Source organism: Oxyura jamaicensis, chromosome 19 (genome assembly GCF_011077185.1).
Source record: "Oxyura jamaicensis isolate SHBP4307 breed ruddy duck chromosome 19, BPBGC_Ojam_1.0, whole genome shotgun sequence".
In the NCBI taxonomy this organism is placed as follows: Eukaryota; Metazoa; Chordata; class Aves; order Anseriformes; family Anatidae; genus Oxyura; species Oxyura jamaicensis.
In genome coordinates, this window is record NC_048911.1 from 9,002,298 (window position 1) to 9,025,226 (window position 22,929).

At 37.4% G+C, this 22,929-nt stretch overlaps 1 protein-coding gene across 8 annotated transcripts in view; it reads right to left on the minus strand.

Annotated features, from left to right (window-relative positions):
- The window catches only part of BCAS3 (BCAS3 microtubule associated cell migration factor), a 351,964-nt gene that overhangs the window by 201,068 nt on the left and 127,967 nt on the right, over window positions 1–22,929 (minus strand). For 6 of the 8 annotated variants that reach the window (XM_035343352.1, XM_035343347.1, XM_035343345.1 and 3 more), the window contains exons 17-20: window positions 16,223–16,267; window positions 8,981–9,105; window positions 8,183–8,348; window positions 6,902–7,002 (exon numbers count right to left, since the gene is read on the minus strand). In XM_035343352.1, the coding sequence (XP_035199243.1) occupies window positions 6,902–7,002; window positions 8,183–8,348; window positions 8,981–9,105; window positions 16,223–16,267 (437 nt within the window). The remainder of the gene's footprint in view (window positions 1–6,901; window positions 7,003–8,182; window positions 8,349–8,980; window positions 9,106–16,222; window positions 16,268–22,929) is intronic. The other 2 variants (XM_035343348.1, XM_035343346.1) reach the window with 1 other exon arrangement.

Genomic DNA, 22,929 nt, shown 5'->3' on the forward strand with positions numbered 1-22,929 from the left:
TATTAAATACATACATAGAAAAGAGTGCAAGAAAAAAACAGGGGTACAAGGCCGAGACGCAGTGGAACACTGCGAATAATCACCAGTCCCAGTTCATTAGCCTGTTATTACCTGGCTGCCATCCTGCGCTCTGCTGCACACAGAAAAGGGCCTGCAGACCAGAATGACCAGATTCTTTACTGTACCTGCCCGGCTTAACTCAAATGGCAGCAGTGTGGCTATGATTACGTGCATCCTAGCTTGTTTTTCATAGTATCCGTCTTCACAGCACATATTCACAGTTATTTAATACACTTTCTACTCTTATTCTGAGTCCCACTTTCCACTGCACAATACTCACTCGTTACATGCATGGAATTTTTATTTCCATCAATGGAATGTATGGAAGGAATATAAAATAGGCAGTAAAGAACCACAATGTTGCTTAGAAACAAAAGTCTTGCTCAGGGTGCAGAGCTTTCATACAAGGGAGCAGGAAGTGCAAACAGGATGTCAGTGTTCAGATTATCTCTATGAACTGTGTTATCATCTACCCCAAACAAACAATGAAGAAAGGTTAAACCCCTCCCTTTGAAGACAATGAAGAGTTATTAAGCTTGACATCTAATGAAAGCCATTTTCAGTAAAATGCAAGATATGCATAACAGTTGGTCTAGAAATGAAATTTTGTTGTAACACCCAAAAGTCAAAGGCAGCCATAAATGTAGACCTTAATCTTTCCAGGAATCCCTTAACGAAGTCTATAAAACTGATTATATCTTCAGGCCTAACTCAAGTGCAAATTCTTACTCAGAAATAACTAACAGCCATGGACGTATTACTTGGAGAGCAGAACAGCAACAAAGAATGAGAATACCAAGTACTGGTTCAAATCCTAAAACTGTGAAATATGAATTACATTGCATTTACAATAAGCAATTAATGAGACAGGAGAAGCCTCAGCTGCATGTCCATTTTTCTGAGAGAGAAGTACAATTTCCAGAAGTGGTCAGAGTGGGATAAAGAAAACACTGCATCATTCCTTTTAACACAACAGAAATGGTCTTTGATTATTTAAAAGCCAATTGCAAAGATCTGTCTTCAAAACCTCCTATTGGAGGTTTAATAGCAAAGAGGTGCAAGTACACTTACCAGCAACACTGTAGTAAAGTAGAGACTTTTGTTTTAACAAAATCTATATTTATACGATTACATTTCCTATGGTTGAGGGCAGCTGTAATTAATGGATTTCCCTCCTTCCCCTAATGCAGTCATTTGTCAATTTAAACACAGAATGTCCAATCAATTTTGATGTATTTAGTAAGCAATTTGTCAAAGAGTACTGCATACCAGTTAATATATTAATTCTTGTCACTGGCCTGCTTCTGACAACTGCAGGTTGTCTCCACAAAATTGGTCCTGATGAGTCAGAACTCTTGCCAGGAATGTGAAGGTGCCCTTTCCAGAGTCAGAGGATAGAAATAATAATCCATTTTATTCAATACTTTTTTGGGGGAGAGTTTTTGCTCTGATTTTGTGATTTTTTTTTTCATTAACACGTGAGTCATCCATGTTTCAGGTATCTGTACTACAGATACCTCCAATGTTTGCATGGAGTGCTTTGCACAGCTCTCCTCTGGCTATCATGTCTGCTCTGAAAGTCAGTCTAACTGTACCAGGTGAAGGTATTTATATTTTAAGAAAAAAATATTACGGGAATAAAATGGGGCTGTTTCCTTCATTTGATGTGATTAGATTTATGAGTTGCACAGAACACAGGTAAATAAAAAGTGAGTATCAGAGACACAAGCAAGATAAAATACTATGTGTTAAACCTGACAAGGATAGCAGAGAAACATCTTGCTACTAACACCCCACACTGAAGACCTGGAGGTTGTAATTTAGCTGAGGCTTGCACAATGAACTCTTAAAAAGTAACAGTAAATCTGAAATCTGCTCCAGAAGAAGCCAAGGAGATTCTCAAGACTTATTTTCACTCTGACTGCCTGCAAAAAGCCTGAAACGGTTAGAAGCCGGACACCAATGCTGCCTGCAGGCCAGCAGGTTGTAGAATTTAAAATGTGAGATCACTTTCGAGCTATGAACTTAAGAGTTCACATCTCCTGCTACCCACTTTCTCACCTCTCGCACCAGCCATGGCTGCAATACAGAGCTCAGGTAGACACAAACTGCGTACTCTGATCCAGGTTTTTGCAGCAGATGTCACAGATGACCTCAAAGCAATCAAACAGCTGTGCTAATCCACTTACGAATACCCTTGGGATAAAGGTCTTGGACACTTGTTGTACAAAATACTTCTTCAAACAATGGTTCCTTGTTACTTCCTTACTAGCTGTGAATGTAATTTTAAAAACCTTTAAAAACATAAAAAGCTGAACCATGCCTAACTAAATACCTAAGTGCAGTATTTTTGAAACCTTCTTTTTTTATTACAAGAACTTAGTGGCCAACTTCATACTTTTCAGAGACTAAAACAGATTTTAGTCTTGTGTTTTGGCATCAGCCTGCATATTTATGAAAACCTGCAAAGTATAGCCCTCCAAGCAGACTGCCAGACGTTTCATTGTTCTGTCCGTCTGCTGACAGAGGTACTCTGTGCTAAAAAGCACACTGAGTATTTTTCAATGACCCAGGGGGCAAAGGTCACTTATTATAAATGGATAATGAGACCTAATGCAATGTTCTGAGTGTGGACAAAGAAAGGGTCTATCTATACCCCCTTGTGACTTGGTCATTCAGGCTTTTATTTCCCCTGCACACTTAATGGAGCCAAACAATTGGCAGAAATGCTATACAGAAACTGAGAGAAACCGCTGTATTCTACCTCTGATAGACAGATACAAATAGTGACCCTGAAACGGCGCCAGAATTCCTCTTACCACTAACGTGGCAGACAGATGTAACATTCACCCTAAACCTCCTATTTAGCCATTTGCTGGCAATTAAACTTACTGACGGAAGTGATAGCACATCAAACCACAGGCTGCAGCTAATGTCAACTCATTACATTACGACAGGTAAGCAGAGCCAGATAACTTCGTTTTAACGTGTATTTAGTGGGCAGAAAGCTAACAGGTGCTTTGGACTCTTTGTGTGAATCCTGTTTTGACTCTACTTTTTCAGAAAGTTCATTGAGGAGCTTCAGATACAACAAATCCAGATGACAAATAAAACTTTGAAGAAGATCACATATACACAAACTTCTGTTAATGTTATTTTTACTATGTTCTCTATTTTTTTTGTCTCTGGTGTTTATTATTCTGTATTTTTCCACATTGCACACTCATCTTAAAGAATTCCTCTTAAATGAATTAAAGCCTGAATTAAACCTGCTCACTGTAATTCAAATAATACAAAACCATTATTTTGTTGGAATCGCTCATTCCACTTCCATTAAAACGATTCCAGTAGGAAAATATTTGAATCACATGGTACTTGAGTTGTTAATGATATACAGAGTGAGTCTTATCCGTCCCTAATTTCAGGAGGTGGGGTAAGTGTATCTGTGTATACGAACATTCATGCTCACAGAAAGGCTTTTGTTCAGACGGTATCTATACATTACTTAAATTTCAACAGAAACCAGAAAGTATACAAACTACTTGTACTAAGTGTCCAAAATTCTCCAGGCAGCATTCTGTCCATTTGGACTCATACTGCAATAACTGCATGCGACGTGCAGTGATTTATAGATTTATACGCTTGACAGTCTGCAGGAGAAATAGCTGAAAGACAGCCTGGAAGAGAAAGACATCAACTAGAGCACAGAATTTGGGGAGGGGTAGAAAGGGGGAAAGGAATGTAGCCTAAACAGACAAGCTGCAAGGACTCACAAACATAGCAAGCATCTGTGAATTAAAGCTTGCTTTGGAGAGCGTTTCAAGATGACTCAGTATTGCTGTTTTCCCTGAAGACACTACGTTTGATAGTCTGGTTGTTAGATAATTCTGCAAAGCAAGAGGCCCGACAGCCCTAAAGAACAATAAATGCACACAGCAAGAGACAGCATCCTTTTGTCCTAACGCTCTTACACAGATATTTTAACTACTAACAGGACGGCAGGATATACATTACAGAAAACTGCTAGAATGGGGTCTCAACTCCACCTCCTTGGTGGCAGAAAACAGATGATGTTTTTCCTCACAAATATGTCTAGCTAAACGTGACTTCTTGAAACACTGCAGTTTCTGTGAGTGAGCCTAAGTATGCCTTCTTTTATCTCATTATCATAAAACGCCATTATTGTTTAATGCCATCACCAGCAACAGGTGCATAAGCAATGGATAGATATATAAATACCAAAATGAATCATTGGCAACATAAGCAGACTGCGTGGCAGCAGTTACCTTAAGCTACATTATGAAATTAGACCTATGCTCTCTTGTCAATAGGACTTTGACAGTCCTTGATCAAAGGCTTTGATAAAAACTACAAATCTATTTGTTGACCTGATTGTACTCAATGCTTCAAAATATTTATTTGAAAATTTAAGCATACGCTTGCACATCTGATTTTAGACCTACTCATTAGAAGCAGTGATCTATTTTAAATTTACACCATAAAATATTATACAACCAGCACACATCCTTGCAATGACCTTTCATCTCAAAGCAAAGCTTACATACCTACGTATGTGAAAGCAAAATAACACAGAAATCTAGAAAAAAACTCTGATAGAAATGCACAGCTCACTCGGTTTTGGGTGCTGTTAATTACTTCTTGATCTTATTTTCTAAACTGTGAGTTTTCTTCCCTTTTCTAAGCAGCCTGGAAAAAGGAAGAACCTGGCCTTGTTTTCCATGACATTTTGAGCTCTGAGAGCATGCAACAGGTGGACAGCTAGAAGTAACACATCTGATCTGGTGCCAATGTCGCTTTTACCAGTCACGTTCAGACATACTGCCTTTTGGCCCAGGTGTCCACTCTGCATTTTAAATGCCTGTGTCACGTATCATGCTGGTGTTAGCTGTGCTGACACCTGCGCAGAGGGCCCAATATCCCCGTGAGTACCTCTGCATATGCCAAGAATCACAGAATTGTAGGGGTTGGAAGGGACCTCAAAATATCATCGGGTCCAACCCCCCTGCCAAAGCAGGTTCCTCAGAGCAGGCTGCCCAGGTAGGCGTCCAGACAGGCCTTGAATATCTCCAGAGAAGGAGACTCCACAACCTCCCAGGGCAGCCCGTTCCAGTGCTCCGTCACCCTCACCGTGAAGAAGTTCTTTGGCATGTTGGCGTGGAACTTCCTGGGCTCTATCTTGCAGCCACTGCCCCTTGTCCTATCCCCACAAACCACTAAGAGGTTGGCTACATCCTTGTCTCCCACACCTCAGGTATTTATACACATTGATGAGATCCCCTCTCAGTCTTCTCTTCTCCACGCTGACCAGACCTAGGTCTCTCAGCCTTTCTTCATAGGGAAGATGCTGCAGGCCCCGTATCATCTTTGTGGCCCTCCGCTGGACCCTTTCATGGAGATCCCTGTCTTTTTTGTACCAGGGAGCCCAGAACTGGACACAGTACTCCAGGGGAGGCCTGACCAGGGCAGAGTAGAGGGGAAGGATCAAGAGTTGTTCTCTTGTGAAACTTTGACTGTTATATCACTTCAACTTGACTACACCCTAGTTAGAAAAGTAGAGACTTGCTATTGACTTAATATTCTTCTATTCCCGAAGGAAGCAGTTGCCTGAGACTCTGTCTGGAAGTAGCCAGAATCAGGATTTCTAGGGGACTGGGAAAATGCAGATGCATTCAGTTGTCACTGAATACAGGAATCACAAGAGGAAATGGCTAAAAGCAAGAGAAGTGAGAGGAGAAAAATCTGAAGACTTTAAGGCATCTAATGGTCACACCAGCACGGCCTGCCAAGCACTCACTTTTTGGCTATGTGGTAGCCTCCTAACTTTGATTCATGTCAGAAAGAAACTCTATCTGCTATCCATTGCTAATATAATTGGTTACAAGAAGCTCTTTTCTGAGGGTGAATACGTACTGAAACAAATACATGTTCCTGCTGCACATACGTACTTAGATCTACACTACTACCTACCTACTTGTAGGTGTGCCTACCGCTTCCCAGTTTCTAACACAACATGCATTTATTTAACATAAATTAGTCAGGAGGTGCCCTATGGTGTCCATTTTTCTATAACTTACTGTATTTTAATACAACATTTGTATTTTGGTATATTCTTAAAAAAGAAAAAAAAAAAAGGAAAGAAAATCAGAGCATTATTTATAGCACACGTTATAGAGTTTATGCATGTAAATACTTACTGTACATTCCATATGTATATGGTAAATGAGCATTTAGTTCACCAAATGGTGAACTTTTGGGCTTGTTTGCATAGAAGCACCACAAAGTATTGAATTTTATAAGATAACAAAATTTAAAGTTAGTAAACTTTATTATAAGCCTGGCTACCAAAATTCTCTTATTACAAAATTATCTAAAGAAAGAAACAGTTACTATCCTTTTCTGGACTTTTGTCATGAATACTTAACTACATGTTTTCATTTTAAAAATTCTTCACTGAACCTCAGCTTTTAAGGCATTATTTTAACCTGTAAAAAGAGCTACTTTTATCCCTGTGGAATTTTATAATGGAAAACCGCAGAAACATTTTACCTTCCTGTAATTATATTATTGCTAGTACACTGCTACATTTCTGAAATAAACTGGTTTCATCCTTCACGGTAAGTTGTCTCTAAATCTTCATCACATTTCAATGATATCTCACACAAAAGCGCTGCCCCTGCTAGTTCATTCACAATGACTTTTTAGAAATTGTCTTGGAGAACTGCTGCCATTTTGTTCAAGGAATGCAGGCTGAAAAACTGCTTCAGAAAGTCACACTCAGCTTAAAACTTGCACATAAGACAAAAAGTTGTCAGCTACTTACAGCCAGCAAGAAGATACTGGTAGTACTGTACGGCATCTGCAGCCAGGAGCAGTGGATGGTTTGCATTAAATGGTGGTTGGAGTTCATTCCACTGAGGAGTTCTGAGGTAAAACACAAGACTATTAATATTTAAGCTAATACAGAGAATGTAAATCAGTGTTTCTGTCATCACATATAATTATCTATACAAGCTCAGAAAATGTTTGTAATTATTTAAATTAGCTTGTTCAAACACTGAAATACACCACAGGCAGTTGAGCAGCATGACCAAATCACGCAGATTGTGAAGAAAAGACAATAGTTGTTTGTTGACGGCAGCATATACTGCACACAAAAAATGGTGAAGGCGGTTTAGATTAAGTTGGTAAATACATTTAGGACCGCTGTATGTCATGCTAACATTATTTAATGTAAACACACAACGGAACCTGGGGAACTTTTTGTTCTGTTAACTAGCATTGCTTCGATACTGTAAAGTCATTGAGCATTTACAAACTGTGAAAATAAAGCTGTGTAAAGTTATGGACTATTGATCCAATTAGAATTTTCAATTCCATTACAACCTACTCATTTCAACAATAATGGTCTAGAAGTCTGTGTTGTAATTTTAATTAGGGTGGGCCATTCCTAAATAGCTTGGTAAATCAAGTATTGATCAATCTAGTCCAGCAATAAGCAGCACTAAGGAATATAGGAGCCAAGAAAAATCGATATAAAAATATTTTAAAACATCAAAAGCACTGACAACAGCTTCTCATCAATTTTTGTTTACTTTCCTCCACATGTCAGGAATAATTTCTTCAACTATCTCAAGAAATGCTACCTTCAGCTACTTACAGGATAACTTGCCTAACTCTGCAATGCTTCATCGTGGAAACCTCACACATGTCTCATGGCAGAATTCTGTATTTTAACACTATTAAAATAATTAAAATATACAATTATATATACAACTAAAATAATTGTTTCTAGTCCTTTTATTAAAAAAAAATAAGTACAATCCGATCATTTAAAATGACCAGTTGATAAAGATCTCTATTCCATGTTCATGTAGCTCTGTGTCTACATAATGGCAAGCTCCCAGTCAGACACAGAAGCACTAACAGAACCACATCATCAGTCAGGCTTGAATTTGAGAGAATTCTCTTTCAACGAAGAACGGTAAGATAAAAATAAGTGTGAAAATCATGATGTGGTTCATTCATCCCTTCCAAAGAAAGAATTCATAATAATTTTCTGAAAAAAAAAAAAAAGGAGAAAAAAGTAAAAGAAACGAAGTACCTAACCAAAGTCCAGCTGGCTCTTGGGCACGTCATCATTTCCAAGGGTGTGTCATCACTAATCTTCGGAGCGGTGCTGAGTGGACGTGGTTCCAATACGTGCTCCACCAAGCTGCCGTAGCAGCTGATAATATACAGTGACTCCACTACAAACTGTTTCGATTGATCTGTTTGAAAGAAGAAAGAAAATCTTATTGCAATACAACAGTAGAAACAGATTATTTTTTTAACAGAAATAGTAGACTCTTTATTCTTGTAAGCCACTTCTTAGCTTAATAAACTTGTGGTAAAATATATGAATTAAAAAGAGTGGAAGGCCTGGAGAGACAAAGAGAAAATCATACAAAGCACAGTTAATTTTTCCCTTGCTTCAGAAAAATATAAATACCACACGTAAGAGTAGGTGGAATGTTTTCTCACCAACATGTATTCCATTAACTACAAATTGACAAACGTCTGCTTTAGCAAAGGTATCTCACCTTTACCTCCCAGCTTTTTATGGGAAGCTTCAGACAGTGTCCTTGGATTGAACTATCATAGTTTTGTTTTCTGTCTACATATAACATTATAAACCTTAGTGATTCGTTTAGTTAATTAAAATTTCCTGTAAAACGTCCTATTTACCTATATTATCTCAACTGCAAGTCCATAAAATTCTCCATTGAAACAGAATTTCAGAAACAAAATCACCCAATATGCTCACAAGTTACCACAAAATGAGAAAAAACAAACAAACAAACAAACAAAAAAACAGATAATTTAAATTTAAATGCAAATCCTAGGTTTGCAATATACCTACCTTTTTCTCTTTTCAGCCCTGGATTGTTTGCAAACCATGACCTTGATGATCCAAAGACTGCAGCAACACAAAACTCTCCTCCCATAGACTTACTGGGTGAAATTTGTGGAGCTGGTTTGGTTTTGCTTAAAGGAAAAACAAAATAAAATTATGAAAGTTAATTCTCAAAAATGAAGATGTCCTTTGCTTAACAGTCATTCTCAGACATAAATTCAGAAGTGCTGAATATCTGCAGTTCCCATAAGATTTAGCAGGATTTACGGATGCTTAGTGTTTCTGGATAATAGGTTCCAAATTCCCCTTGATCACTGAACTCATTAACTTGAAGAACAGCACTGGCTCATAATGAAGAGTTGGTTGGACAGTTTGAAAGACCCAATATTGAGTATTTGCATTCAATAGAAACAACTTCTTAAGTGAATATAAACATTTATAATTACAAGTCCTTTGGGAATGAAAATACAGATGCTGGTTCAGGCATTTAGGTGGTTGGTATTTTCTTGCATTTTAAAAAGATTCTTAGAAATTATGGTAAAATTGCTGATCAATCATAAGCTGGTACAGTACTGATGCCACTGAAATCATTAAAATTGATGTGACATGGGCAAAAGGGTAAGAGGGAACAACATGCAGAGGATACAAGGACAGGGAAACAATACATACACTCATGTGCTACATGTTAAAACAAATCAGTAATTATATCATACAAAAAAGAGATTAAGAAAAATTCTCATCTGAAACTCCACAATATGCATATAGCAGGTGAAGTGGTTTATAATTATTTCATTGGAACATCATGTCATGTTTGTATTTTCTTCTTCAGCTCCTTACATGAATCTGAGGATATGCAATATTCTGGTTTGTATAAATTCGAAACTTGTCAGAGCACTGCCCATTTCCTCAGTTCATTACACCTAGATTTCATCCTTTCCTGAATGGAAAAGCTGTTTGAGAAGTTCACGCAAGATTCCTTCTTCTCTGTGTTGCATTTTTTTCCCATTTTTGTAAGTTATCTCCCTTTCTTTTATTCTATTTCACTGCTCCCTTCTCTTGCTACCTCTTCCTTCTTTCCTTTTTTCTTCTATTAATTTATTGTCCCACAGTATATCAGCCTCTATTATGCTGTCACATTCTTACTCATTTTTAAGTAATGCTCTTCAGTCCTAAGAGTATGTGTATATATGGATGTGCAAACACATTACTGCAGTATTATGAACTTTAGCAGCAGAAAAATAAAGTGGCAAAAAGCAATTCAAACACTACACAGTTGTAAATATAATGGTATTTAATTCATACTACTCTTTTTGTTGTTAAGTACAATTTACTTGTATACGGGTGAAGTGGTTCAACAGAACGAACCAACAGGGATACTAAAGCAGGAAAAGACTTAATATCCAAAATCAATATAATGAAAAATAATGTAAGAAAAGCATTCTAAACCAGGATTATTCTACAAGCTGGGCTTCTCTAGAACTTCTGGACCTGACTGCAGAGACTGCACCTGTCTGAAGACTTGTCCTGGTCCCCTAAAGCTCAAGCCAGATCTCACTGAAATAAATGGCTAAACTCTCCCTGATCTCAAACACTTAATTTCCTTCCAACAACTCCAGCAACTAGCTGTAGTAAGTGACACGTGTAAAATATGGCATATGGTTAAAAACACATAGCCTCCTTGATTACTGTCATGCAACTTGAAACATTTAAAATTGCCTTCTCCTTGAAGCAGCAAATACTTTTTCTACACATAATGGAAATGAGGTCACATGAAAATGGGAGAAAAAAAACTAATTGTTTGCACTTGCACTGTATTTTCAGCCAGGTTTCTGAAAGGGATCTAAAAAAAAATTGTAGTTGAGCTTCCCAACACTTTGTAAAGTACTGCTCTGCCGCTTTTACAGATGGACCCACTGAAGCACAGAGGAGCTAAGCTACCTGCCATAAATCACACGTACGTCAAGGCTATGGTCACGTTTTAGTTAAAAACAAAATGAAACAGAACAAAAAACAAACACCACCACCACAACACAAATACAAGGTATTTTAGAAGGAATTCCACTACACTAACCAGAATCAATGGAAATATTCAGATGAACTTTCAAAGATTTGGACCTGTCCTGAAGATCTTGCACGTACATGAGAAGCTAGAACGTCCCCAAAGAGCAATTGCAATTTATAGCCAGTAACTCCGATATTGAACCACCACAAAGCACTTAATATCCAACTGTTACAACTACAATTACAGATTACTGGGTCAAAAATCTGCATTCCAAAAAGTTCCTGACTATAAATATATTACCTCGTTTCCAGTGGCACTTCACAATCTATATTAGAATATTTAATTTATATTAACATATTATTATTTATATTATTATTTATGGCTCATTAAAATTCAGAATGGACTTCTCTCACTTTAATAGTCATCTGTCACTGAAACAGTATTTTTAACCAGTTTTGTAACAAATTGTCTATCAATAACTATTTTTAGTTCTCACCTCCCAACTATTCATACACTGGTTACTCCTGAAGAAATGACAACGTAAATGCATGCACTAATGACAAACTTGTTACTTACTGATCTATACTTCATTCAGTAAATGCTTGTGTTTAATGTAGAACAAGGCTATCCAGGACAGCGTTAGTCCTCAGCTAATGCAAAGCAAGCTGTGAGCATAGATGAGATTCAGTTGTATTCACTTCCTCCTAGAAACTCTCGAAAATAACATTTCTATACTATTCTAATATTCGTAATATTGTGATATTTATACAACACAACCTACGGTTATTAAAATAATTTAAAATGGAAAAAAACTGGGAGCAAATTCTATTCTCACCTACAAACTGGTGCAAGCTTCAACAGAGACGTAATGGACTTCAACCATTTCTTCAAGCCCTTAATCAGAAGTGAATCTGGGACTCTTAACAAATTACAAAATCTTTGCTGGGTTCTGCACACTCTTAGCTCCAAAGACCTAAGCTCAACCAAATACAGACATAAACATTGGAGGAAATGGTCTAAACTGTGTTCTATTTACACCATGTCTTTAAAATGTACATCTTTCAAGGCACACATTGAAGTCTTGGTTTTGGTGCCAGAACATTTTCCATTCAAGAATGCTGTTTTGTAGACAGAAAGAGCAGACCTTGTAAAACACAGTTACTTAGGTGGTTAAACTTACTCCTGCTAAAAACAAAACAAAACTCCTCGTGCATCATACTGGTTTCTACATATTTCTGAAAAGAGTGCAGAGATTTCAACAACTCTACACTGAAAACTACTGCAAATAAAGAATCTTTCATTTTACCACCATCTTACTTTAATCCCTGAGTTTTCATCAATACATTCCAACTCAAATTTCTTTCTTTCAGTGGATCTCAAAAGCCAAGTTACATTCAGTAACAGTAATGCCATTAGAAAAATCTATTTTCATGTCATTCTGATATTTTAACAACTTTGAAACTATAAATCCTCATTATTACGTAGATGCAAACACCCTCTCAGCCTTATAAATGATAACCAAACAATAATGTTGAAGGTAGGTGGTGAATGACTTGTTTCTGCTATGAACTCCTGCTCTTTACTTGCTCTCAGCCTGTCAGCACTTCATAAATTAATCCAAGAACTGAAATTAAGGCACATTTTGCCTCACTTTTAAAAACAGTTAATTTAAAGGAATCTTCACAATTGCTAACTTTCCGAGTATTATGCCGTATTTTTTACTGAAAGCGGTTATGATGCAGGAAGAAGTGCAGGTTGTTGGGAATCAACACTAGCAAATAAAAAAGGTGAAGCTAACGTGACCAAAGCGTTCACTCTCTTAATTTCCATCTTACACCTTGAGAAACAATGGCACTGCAAGGCATATGGAGTATAAAATGTCGGTGGGCTTTTTCTCGTCTGGGTCTACCCAACTGTGTAGCTACAGCAAGAATTCCCCAAGACACCACAGTATTTTGATCCTAATTTTACCAGTGCAGAAGCCTACAGCAGGTGGCTAAAAAAATCCCCAAACCAAAAATAACACAGAAAGGGCAAACTGTCCCAGTATGTGTCTATGAAAATGAACCTTTTCTGCTTATCTCACTTGGGGTGGGGCAGAATGACGGATTTTCCTCTATCACCTGAGCAGATCTTGCCCCTAAAAGCAAAGATGGAGGCTCTCAGGCAGGCCCAGGCCTGGGATCCAGAAAGCTCTTGCTGTTCCCCGCAGCTCCTCTGCATGAAGCCCTGGCATGGCAAAGGGCCAAAGAACCACAATACACACTTGGGCTTCCTTCACTTTGGGGTTCCTTCAATTTCACAGTGAGCTCTGCTGCATAAATCCGCGTGTGGTGGAAAAGAGGGAAGGAGACCACGTGTCCCCCTGCCCCACCACACCAATCCCCCTCCGGCCTCAACACAACGTGGTGCTTGTGGGCTGGGCAGCGCCTTACGTATGAGAGAGGCCCAACAGATGAGCTGGAGTACAAGAGCAGTAAAAACCCTTTTGTCAAATTAACGTCAAATTAATCTCAACTTCCAGCTAAATACCAAGATACTGGGGGAAAATTGTGTTGCTGATACTAATTAACTTCTTTTTGGAGGATTATTCCCATTTTAAATACAGGAACACTGAGATATGGATGCATACATGTCCAGTGAAAAACATACATAAGCATTTTCTACTGAAATTGCATAAAAATTGATGACAATAAACTATAGAAAATTAAGACATCATTTTGTCATCTCTTTAAAAAAATGGGAATTTGCAGAACTTGCAATCAAGTTCTTTCATATTGACAATGAGACAAGAAAAGATTAAGAGCTGCTGGAACAATTCAGTGCTACCACTCCTTGGCTTCTGTAACTAATCCTATAGCTTCTGAAAAGATGCTGTCTTTATAAAAATCGTAACTAATGATAATATTTTAACCAGTTTTCATTTATTATTATTTTTCCACTTTATGGAAGAAAGAATAAAAATTAATAATACTAAAACATTTTGAAAACCATAGGCAACTACTGAAAAATCAGAGGCTACACAACACAGCTATGGAGTGTTCCTCAAAGTGTTCATATGGATATGTCCCTCAAATTATGCTGGCTTTTAAATTTATCTTTCATTTCATACGCTCAAGTAAGTGACGTGAGTTTAAAAAATAAACAAATCGGGCATACATGATATGAAGAAAATTATTTACAAATTCAAATATTATCTATAAAATAGGATGATTCTTGTTCTCTGCAGCCTCTATTTGGTCTTATATTACCAATGAATAGGCTTCAAAAAGTCAGGTTCCTAAAAACAAAGGCACGTATCTGTAAGTCACTACACAATTAATCCACAGCTAAACACACTGAAATGGAAACATCCCGTTTGGGAAGGTGGAAGTTTTATCTTGACTATATAAGCTGCCACAAAAGTATCAGAGAAAAATATTTTATGCAATTTGCAATTAAAAAATTACTGTAAAAAAAAACTATCTGTCTCAAAATACATTTTAATTAATTTATCGTTGTGCCTAGAACAAGAAAAGAAAGACATGTTTCCAGTTGTCAAAGCATGAATAAAACAAGAGAACGCAAGAAAGAAATGGTAGGCTCCTTTATGCACCAGGCAGTAAGCTGTCAAATCTCCATTCATTTTGTTTACATAATTTAGGACTCATTAAGACTTTAATGGAAACAACATGATTTCTCCCCCCACCCAAAGTGTGTTTTTTAACCTAATTTCTCTGTAGGCTAGTAAAGACCATATTTGTGAGCTAGTACCAGCATTAAACAAACCACAAAACAGTCTTGTGAAAGACAGGCAACGATTTTTGAGTCTATTTCATATATTCCCCTCTTTAATCTAGGCCTTTTAATCTTGCTTCAATCTAAAATCATTTCTGGTTGACATGCGTCTCTGCCTGGCTTTGCTGAAACTCCGGGAGCCTGCTTTATGAAGGCAGCAACCAGGACATCCATTTGCTAAGACAATCCACATTGAAAACTCTTCTTCCAGAGCCTTTTCAGTTCTTAGATCCCCATCAGACAAAAAAATAACTTAGATGCATCATAAACTGTGTTTAGAAATGGTTCTTAGGAAGACTGCTGCACTAACCAGACACCATACTGTGCTATTAGCTCCTTCCCACGTAATGTTCACGTAAAAGTGATTCTCCAGGAGTAAGGAAATGGCAGCTTTCCTTTCAAAGTGTCATGTTTAGTACCTTTGCTTTTCTGGTGTTTGGTATAGCTTACATATCCTTCATTAGCTGTCCTCTGTCATTCTCTAAGAACGCTGCATCCTAATGAAGCTCTTACCAAGTTCTTTCTGCTGAAACCAGTATTTTGACAGAGACGTAAGGGGGTGATACAAGAGGAACAAACTACCATTAGTAGAATCAAGAGCCACAAACAAATATTCTGGCAAAGGCTGACAGAGAGAGCTGGTAAGTACCCTTTGCTAAAATGAAAAACGAAAAATAAACACCTCCTGCCTAAAAGTTTCTAAATTTTCTACGGAAGCCTTAGGACCTTCAAACTTCTTCCATTCTTGCTGCTTAAAACTTCAACCTGAAAAGGTGACTGGAGGTTATGTAGCACTGTATGCAACTCAAGAGTTGGTTTTGTTTTGTCTGTGTTTTTGTAAAATGCTGCCAGTTTACCTATTTAAACCATCACTGTTTATTGTTTCAAATATCCATATTTTAAAGGAACTGGGGTTTGTTTTTTTCAAGTGCAATAAGCATTTTTTGTGTTTTATTTTCGTAGCGCCCACTTTACTTGTTTCACCTCTCTTACTGCAATATTTACTGTCTACTCATTGCTAATCTGGCTTATTATCGGGAGGTCATCATCGATGTTTGCTGTCTGCAAGCAACTTAGTGCTACTGTAACAAGGGAAGCTACACAGAAAAAACAGACCTGCTTTGGATAGATATTGCAATCACTTTTGCCTGCTGGGAAAATGTTTTATTCTTCAGCTTCTTTGCTACTTAAAAATTAAATGCTCCCTCAGAGTTAAAGAAAGAAAAAAATAAAGACGAGACAAAAAGAAAAGGTGAATGCATTTGTTTGACAACGCTTGATGGTGAATACGCATCCACAGTTTGAAAGTGAAATTATGCAGTGCTTCCACCTATGAATCAGCCATGCAGTACACAAATTGGAAAAAAAAAAAAGATATATACCAAATTAAAAAGTCTAAACACAGAGTTAATTTTTAGTGAGTACAGCAGATGAATTATAGGCATGCTGGGATTGAACTAGGAACTCACCATGGAGCTTTTATGGAAAAACATCCTGCTCCAAACAGGTAAGGTCTTCACGTAAAGGGGAAAAATGCACAGAAATTAGATGAAAACTCAATTACCAACAAGTACACTGTACATCATGCTATTAAGATTTATGCAGAAGGTAAACAAAAGAGTTCTTATAACCGTTCATGATGCCCTAGAAGAGATGTAGACCTCTCATGTAACCAGCATGCTGCCACTCACAAAGGGAACAAGTGCCCACGTGAACGGTCCCACTGACAACGCAACCACCCACAGAAGCACGAGCTCACAGGGGAGGCTCTCCCATGCACGACTGCTGTGGCAAACGTAATGCACCAGGTGCAAACAGGTTTTGATGTTATAATTCAAGTTAGACACAGTAGTTCTCCTTCCTGAAACCTGCAGACAAATCTGAGGCAAATGCAGTCACGAGCCTTAAACAGACATCAAAGTCATAATTAATAGACAAAGAAAGTAAATTAGCACCAGACAAACAAGATGCGGGTGTTCTCCATGAACCACTGAAGGTCTGTGTGGGACATTTTTACAAATTTACTGAAAAGTTTGTGCAAAGCAAAAAAGGCTACAGGTACAAGGCACTCTTTCTCTTAGGGAAGTTCCCAAGGCCTTTTCCTAGGATAGAAAACCACTATGAAATTAAAAATCTTCAGCAACTCTACGCCACAGAAATCTTGTTCCCCCATTTATAAGCTTGCATGGAATGCAGGAAAGAGAACCCTAACTTACTTCCAATGTATTTGATGTTAGAAATCACCTGATATACACCTTAACGTTTTTGGCCACTCACTAATTTATCTACGCTATTTTTTTGGTTGTTGTTCATGTATTTTGTACAGTCTATAGTTCTTAGAGTGGTATCACACCCCATTAATTTTAGTGCATTTTGAATGGAATTTTCCCTTGTTTACATCAGAGGCCATCGCCATACTGACATTTGCATAATATCTGAGAAGCAGGAGCAGGAGGTAAATTTAGAGCTAGTCACAGGCTCATGGCTTCTTTGATTCTCATTTGGGATGTATTGTTATCCACAAAATTACTGAATAATTGATTTTGTAAATGCCAATGTGTCATTTTTCTTTTCATGCTCTGACTCAGGGATAAATTCTGGCTAGCTGAAACAAGTATTTTCAGGCAATCAACTAAACTGAGGAGGTCTATCACTGAGAGATACGTAAAGCCATAAGCCTACACAATTGAAAGTACAGCAGCACGAAAAAAATAAATAATAATTCTAGAAACTAAATTTGGCATGAGTGCAACATCAACGAATGCGGAATGCTCTTAGAAAAAAGAAATAGGTGAAGGTAGAAAACTAAGACATATATTCTTCTACATCCAAAGATGTAAAAATCCACTAAAAATCAGAATAGTGTGGGAAAAAACCTATCCTCCTTCCTCCCCATTTTTATATTAGTAGTATCTGTCAAAAAGCAACTTGAAGATCTTTAAAACTCTGTATAACAGACTACCTTGTAAATGTTTCCATTTAAATAAATGCTTGGTTACCACTTTAGGGGAGAGAGCTCATTTGGTGGAACTGTCTGCCTTTCTAGATGTAATGTATCATATTTGAATAGTGATAAAACCCAATTAAATTGCATGCACTGTATGAATTGTATGTACTGTTTGAACTGTAGGATGTCCTATAAAGTCAATATTCAGTCCCTAACTGAGCTGAAGGCCATTCTAATAGCTCAACATAAGATTACCACAGCACTCTTACACCATTTAAATATTTAATGGAAAGCGAAGATTTTTGCATAATCCATAGCCAATGCAATTTAAAACCTAGAACCTATCTCGTGTACATTTGAAGAGTCACTGGAGACTGGTCAAATCTGACTGGGAGCTTGGAGTTTATAAATTATGATCCTGGACATTTGGCAAGTCGTTTTTTTTCTGCCTGCCTCAGTTTCTCTGTCTGCAAAAAGCAGGCAAGTGATGTTCCCATGAGCTCACCAGAACAGTTCAGAAGTAACACTCTTTCTATTTAGCTCACCGTACTGTGTTGACCCAATTACATTTTCAGATCAACAAATTCCTCTAGTTTAAATACAAATTAACTTAGGTGGATACACAGACTTCCATGGAGGGTGGTTTCTTGTGTTTTTGGTTGGTTTTGGTTGGTTTGTTTTTTGTTTTGTTGTTGTTTTTACATAGATTCAAAATCTTGTGTTACAAAGAATAAGTACTTACACTTCAGATGTCTAAGGTATCGTCTTAATAATTAGCTGTAAGTTTGAAAGACAGAATATAGCTTTTTCTTTATGTTCCTGAAATCCAATTTCTTTTAAAATGACCATTTTTTTCCTATGATATTTAAGCAATTTTTTTTCAGTATTTCCTCCATACAGTACGGATGGTATATTAATGGGGGGGCGGGGGGGGGGGAGGAGAGAGTACAAATTACAGGATAACCCAACCTTGAAAAGACAGCACCAGATGGCAATGCTCGGTGACAGTAACAGAGCGATGCCAAAGCAAAAAACTCTCTGAGGTTCTCTGTTCTCATAGCTACTGGGGCATTCTAAAGGAAAATTATTAAATGAAGATGATTTATGATTCAAAATTTCAATAGCTTTTTCTTAGTTTGTTTTCTGATCGAGTTTTATCAAATTCCAAACTGAACTATTCTGTTTTACAGACTTGCAACTATTTAAGCTTTTAATACACTGCAATGCCCACTCACTCTAACCCTCATTGCTATCATGTTGCCATCTGAAGTGAGAATCCTTTCATAAACACTGACATTTGAACTAAATTTAGTGCAAATGGCCATATTTCATATCAACTGCTAATCATTACAGTAGGTGCTTTATTACCCAACGTTTTTTATAAAAGCTTAAAGTGGCACAAAACATGTCTCTGGAATGTGCTTGAAAGAGTGTCTGGCTTCAGCATGCAGGCAAGCTGACCTATTTTACTGAATTCCTTAGCTTTACTTTTAATATTTTCTTGACTTTTTTAGTTATCGTTTCCTCCTTAAATGTATCATGACGTCATGACTTTGCACTCCTTATTTTTGTTTGCTTCAGTAGTAGAACCTGGGCTCAATGAAGCTCTTCTTAGTCAAAATAAAACAACTGGCTATCGGTGATGTACGATACGTGTAATAGAAGCGATGAGAAGCAGTAAAATGGAAGCATCTCGGCCTGCTGCAACATCAGCCCCTTCACATAATCTTCTCCTTACTGGGGGTGGAATGAGGGATGAAAATGGGAAATGGGATGAAGAATGGATGAAGATCCATGTTTAAAAGTTTACTAGCTATATTTTGGGATGAAAAAAAAAAATAAAAGGCTTGTTTCTTTTCCTGCAAGGTGCATTGGATGTCTCTGTTTTGGTAAGACACAACTAATGCAGGTCCCATCCTACATTTCACTATATCCATAATGAATTAGAGAATGAAGTATGATACAAATACAATGATCATACCCCTTGAGATAGTTTAAACAAATGCTGCTGTCAGAGAAGACAACTTTTAAAATAGTTTTTCATTTGGGGCAATGATTGTATCTTGTATTTCCCTCCTTTCTATTAAAGTCCATCCATGTCCCCCCATTCTTACAAACTGGAAACAAACTACAACTCATTCCACAAACACAAGGCAAGCTTATAAAGCTATCGCAAAGCACAAAGCTGTCTTCTAACATATTCTAATACACTGCCTTTTATAGACAAGCATGAGATGGATCATACAGTTCTTCCCCTTTCAAATCTATAAGCTCTTTGTTAAATGAGCAATGAATTAACCCATTCACCAGACTTGAGAAGGAATTCAGCATTACTATGAAAATTTTGAAAGGGAAACTGAGGCACAGATCTATAAAGACTTATTAAATGTAGCTCTTTTACTTTCTTACAACCCCCTAATCTTTAAAACATAAGATGCTTCCTCCCTCATTAGTGCTAGAGCCCCTTTGGGAAAGCCTATCTGCTCCTCAGAAAGTGCTGACAGTACAAACTGCAGGAAAGTGAGTCAATGGGATGACAAAATATAGGGACCAAAATGAAGTGCTTCAGGAAGGTGGGGAAATTACAATGAGACTGGGAAAAGCAAGGGAAGAAAAAGAGGGCAGGGAACTAGGAAGCACTGGTGATGAGCAAGAAGGGAGGTAATGCTCTGAGATGTCTGGTGCTGAGAACGTTAATTGTATTCAGAATGAGAGAGTTTAATGAGTGATCAGAAAATGTTCCCAAACCCACAAGTTTACATGAGAAAAAAAAAGCCTCTGTGATGAACAGCACAGCAATGACACGACTCCAGATTCTGGCCTTTCATTCCCATAGGGCTACTGCAAACACTTTTAAAAAATTTACTGCCGTTCCACTTGTCAAGAAAAATGACATGCTTTGCAGCTCTGCTTGAGCAAATAATATTAAGAGCAATGATCCCTCCTTTTACCTGAAAAATATTTTGCTGTCTTGGATACTGGCAAAACAAAACCCAGCATAACTTTTTGGTTAATAAAAACTGCAAAACTTAATTAAAATGTCTAGTATTAAAGCAGCTTTTTGGATGCTAAAAGCAAATAAAATGTACAAATCCAGAAGTGGTAGTTACATGATACTCTTTTAGTCTTGGTTGATTCTTTCAAAGCAGCAACAGAAAAGGAATCTGCTTTAAGGGCCACCGAACGGTGACTGTAAAACCCAACCAACTGCAAGTCCGTCTCCTTTTCTGATCGCTGCACAATCACAAGGTTAAGCAGCTGCTTCCAGAGAAGAGCCTTGTTTCCTTGGAGCAGTGCTTAAAGGTGCTGACCATGTAGGTGTAAATACATCTGTCTGTTGCCATTTGCAGTAATACATGCCTCCTACACTTCTCAGAGTGAGGCAGATGGTCCCTGTCCTGTCTAAATATTACACTGTACAGACTTACATTGCTATGTGTTTCCAGAAATATGAGGGCAGATGTTAAATATGTTAAACACACGCTTTGCCCCCTGGAGGTTTAAGTTAAGGCTGCTGTCTCAATTTGGTCATTTTAGGCATGCCAGGCTTCTTGGATCCGAGGCATTCCTCTTAAATCCCTGCCTTATAAATACAGCTTTTCATGTTAATTTTGTGTACTTTCATCAAATATTTTGGATGCAGAACAAATGAAGGAAGCTCTCAGCTTAGCATTACACATCTACACAGGCTTCACCGAAAATTATGATCCTCATTCATAAAAACTCTATTTACACAGCAGGGTATTTCCCATGACTGTTTTTTCCTCCCCTTATATAAGCCTCACTGAGTATTCTAAATTTAATTAATTTTAAAAATTACACAAAATAATAGGACACAGACAGTTGGTGAGTGATAAAATTTAGCAGAGAAAACTAGGAATATGAACACTCTCTGAATATGCTTGAGATATGTAAGAATAAAATATGAAATCCAAAATGCAGATTTATTACATTCCCAATGGTCATAGTACAGTCTGCTGCTATCACCACAGCATTAAAGAAGCAGTTCTGTAAAGGCAGCTGCATGGGTTATTACTGTTAACTAAGTAACTCAAAAACTGCAGTGGTGATTATTTCATTATTATTATTATATTTAAATCATCACCCTTCGCCACTTCTCCTATCACAATGCCTTCCCCTTACAGACCATCAAATGGCTTTCTATTTTCTGTGTCTCATCCTACCTAGCTCTAACTTCCTATTCTGTTTCTGTCAGTCTGCATGCCTGTTCTTCTCTGACTGTAATCTTCAAGAAACCTTTTTGTTATTTTCCTCTTTCTGTAACTTGCTACTTATTCCCATGAACATCAAGCTTTCTCTGAACCTAGCTCGCCTCCTGTCTTCATCCAAAATCCCACCCTTCTTTACTTTCAAAATGCATCTGATTGCTAACACACTTCCCTTGCCTGTGTTTAAACTGTAAGCAGAAAAAAAAATGCGAATATAAGCAATTGAAATGTATGTGTTGAAGAAATAAATCACAGCATTACCCTTGTACTATTTCTTTACCAAGTCCCATTTACAATTATCTGTGAAGTTCAGGAACTGCAGACAGCCTCTTTCCTTTGGGCAACTGAGTGTTTGCAGCTCATGTTTTGGTTCTAAAAGCCTACTGTTTACAGCGGTGAGAGCAGGACTGGATTGTTAGATAGACATATAAACATGTACATACGTGCATACATATGTAAGCTTCAGAACCTCATCATGCATGCTTAGAGCACTAAACAAACAGTAACAGATTTAACAGAATGCTCTGAACACTCAAACATGGAATATGGGAATTACTCAGGGGGAGAGGAAATATCCGGGAGCTCTCTTCTGAAAAATATTTCCCAGGTCATGAAACACAAGGTAAAATTCACCTCACTCCTGGTGTTTGAGCAAGAAACCAAGGAACAATTGAAGCAAGACAGTGCCAGGACCCATTTGCCAAATGCAGGGAAATGTTAACTTGTAGGACTCTCAGTTGTCAAGAGAGTCAAACAAGACAAACTTGATCTATTTTTCTAAAAAACATAAAAGCAGTCTGTAAATTAATGCATGAATCAGACTTTAAAATTTTAATTAGAATATATTCAGAGATTTGAACTAACAAAAACTGAGAAGGGAAAAAAAAATCACCTGCTAACTTTATGTATCAATTGCAAAAATTTCAGATTTGAAATTTAGCAAGAGAAAAATATCAACTGTTCAACAGCATGAATTAACTTGAAAAATGCTATAGTTCAT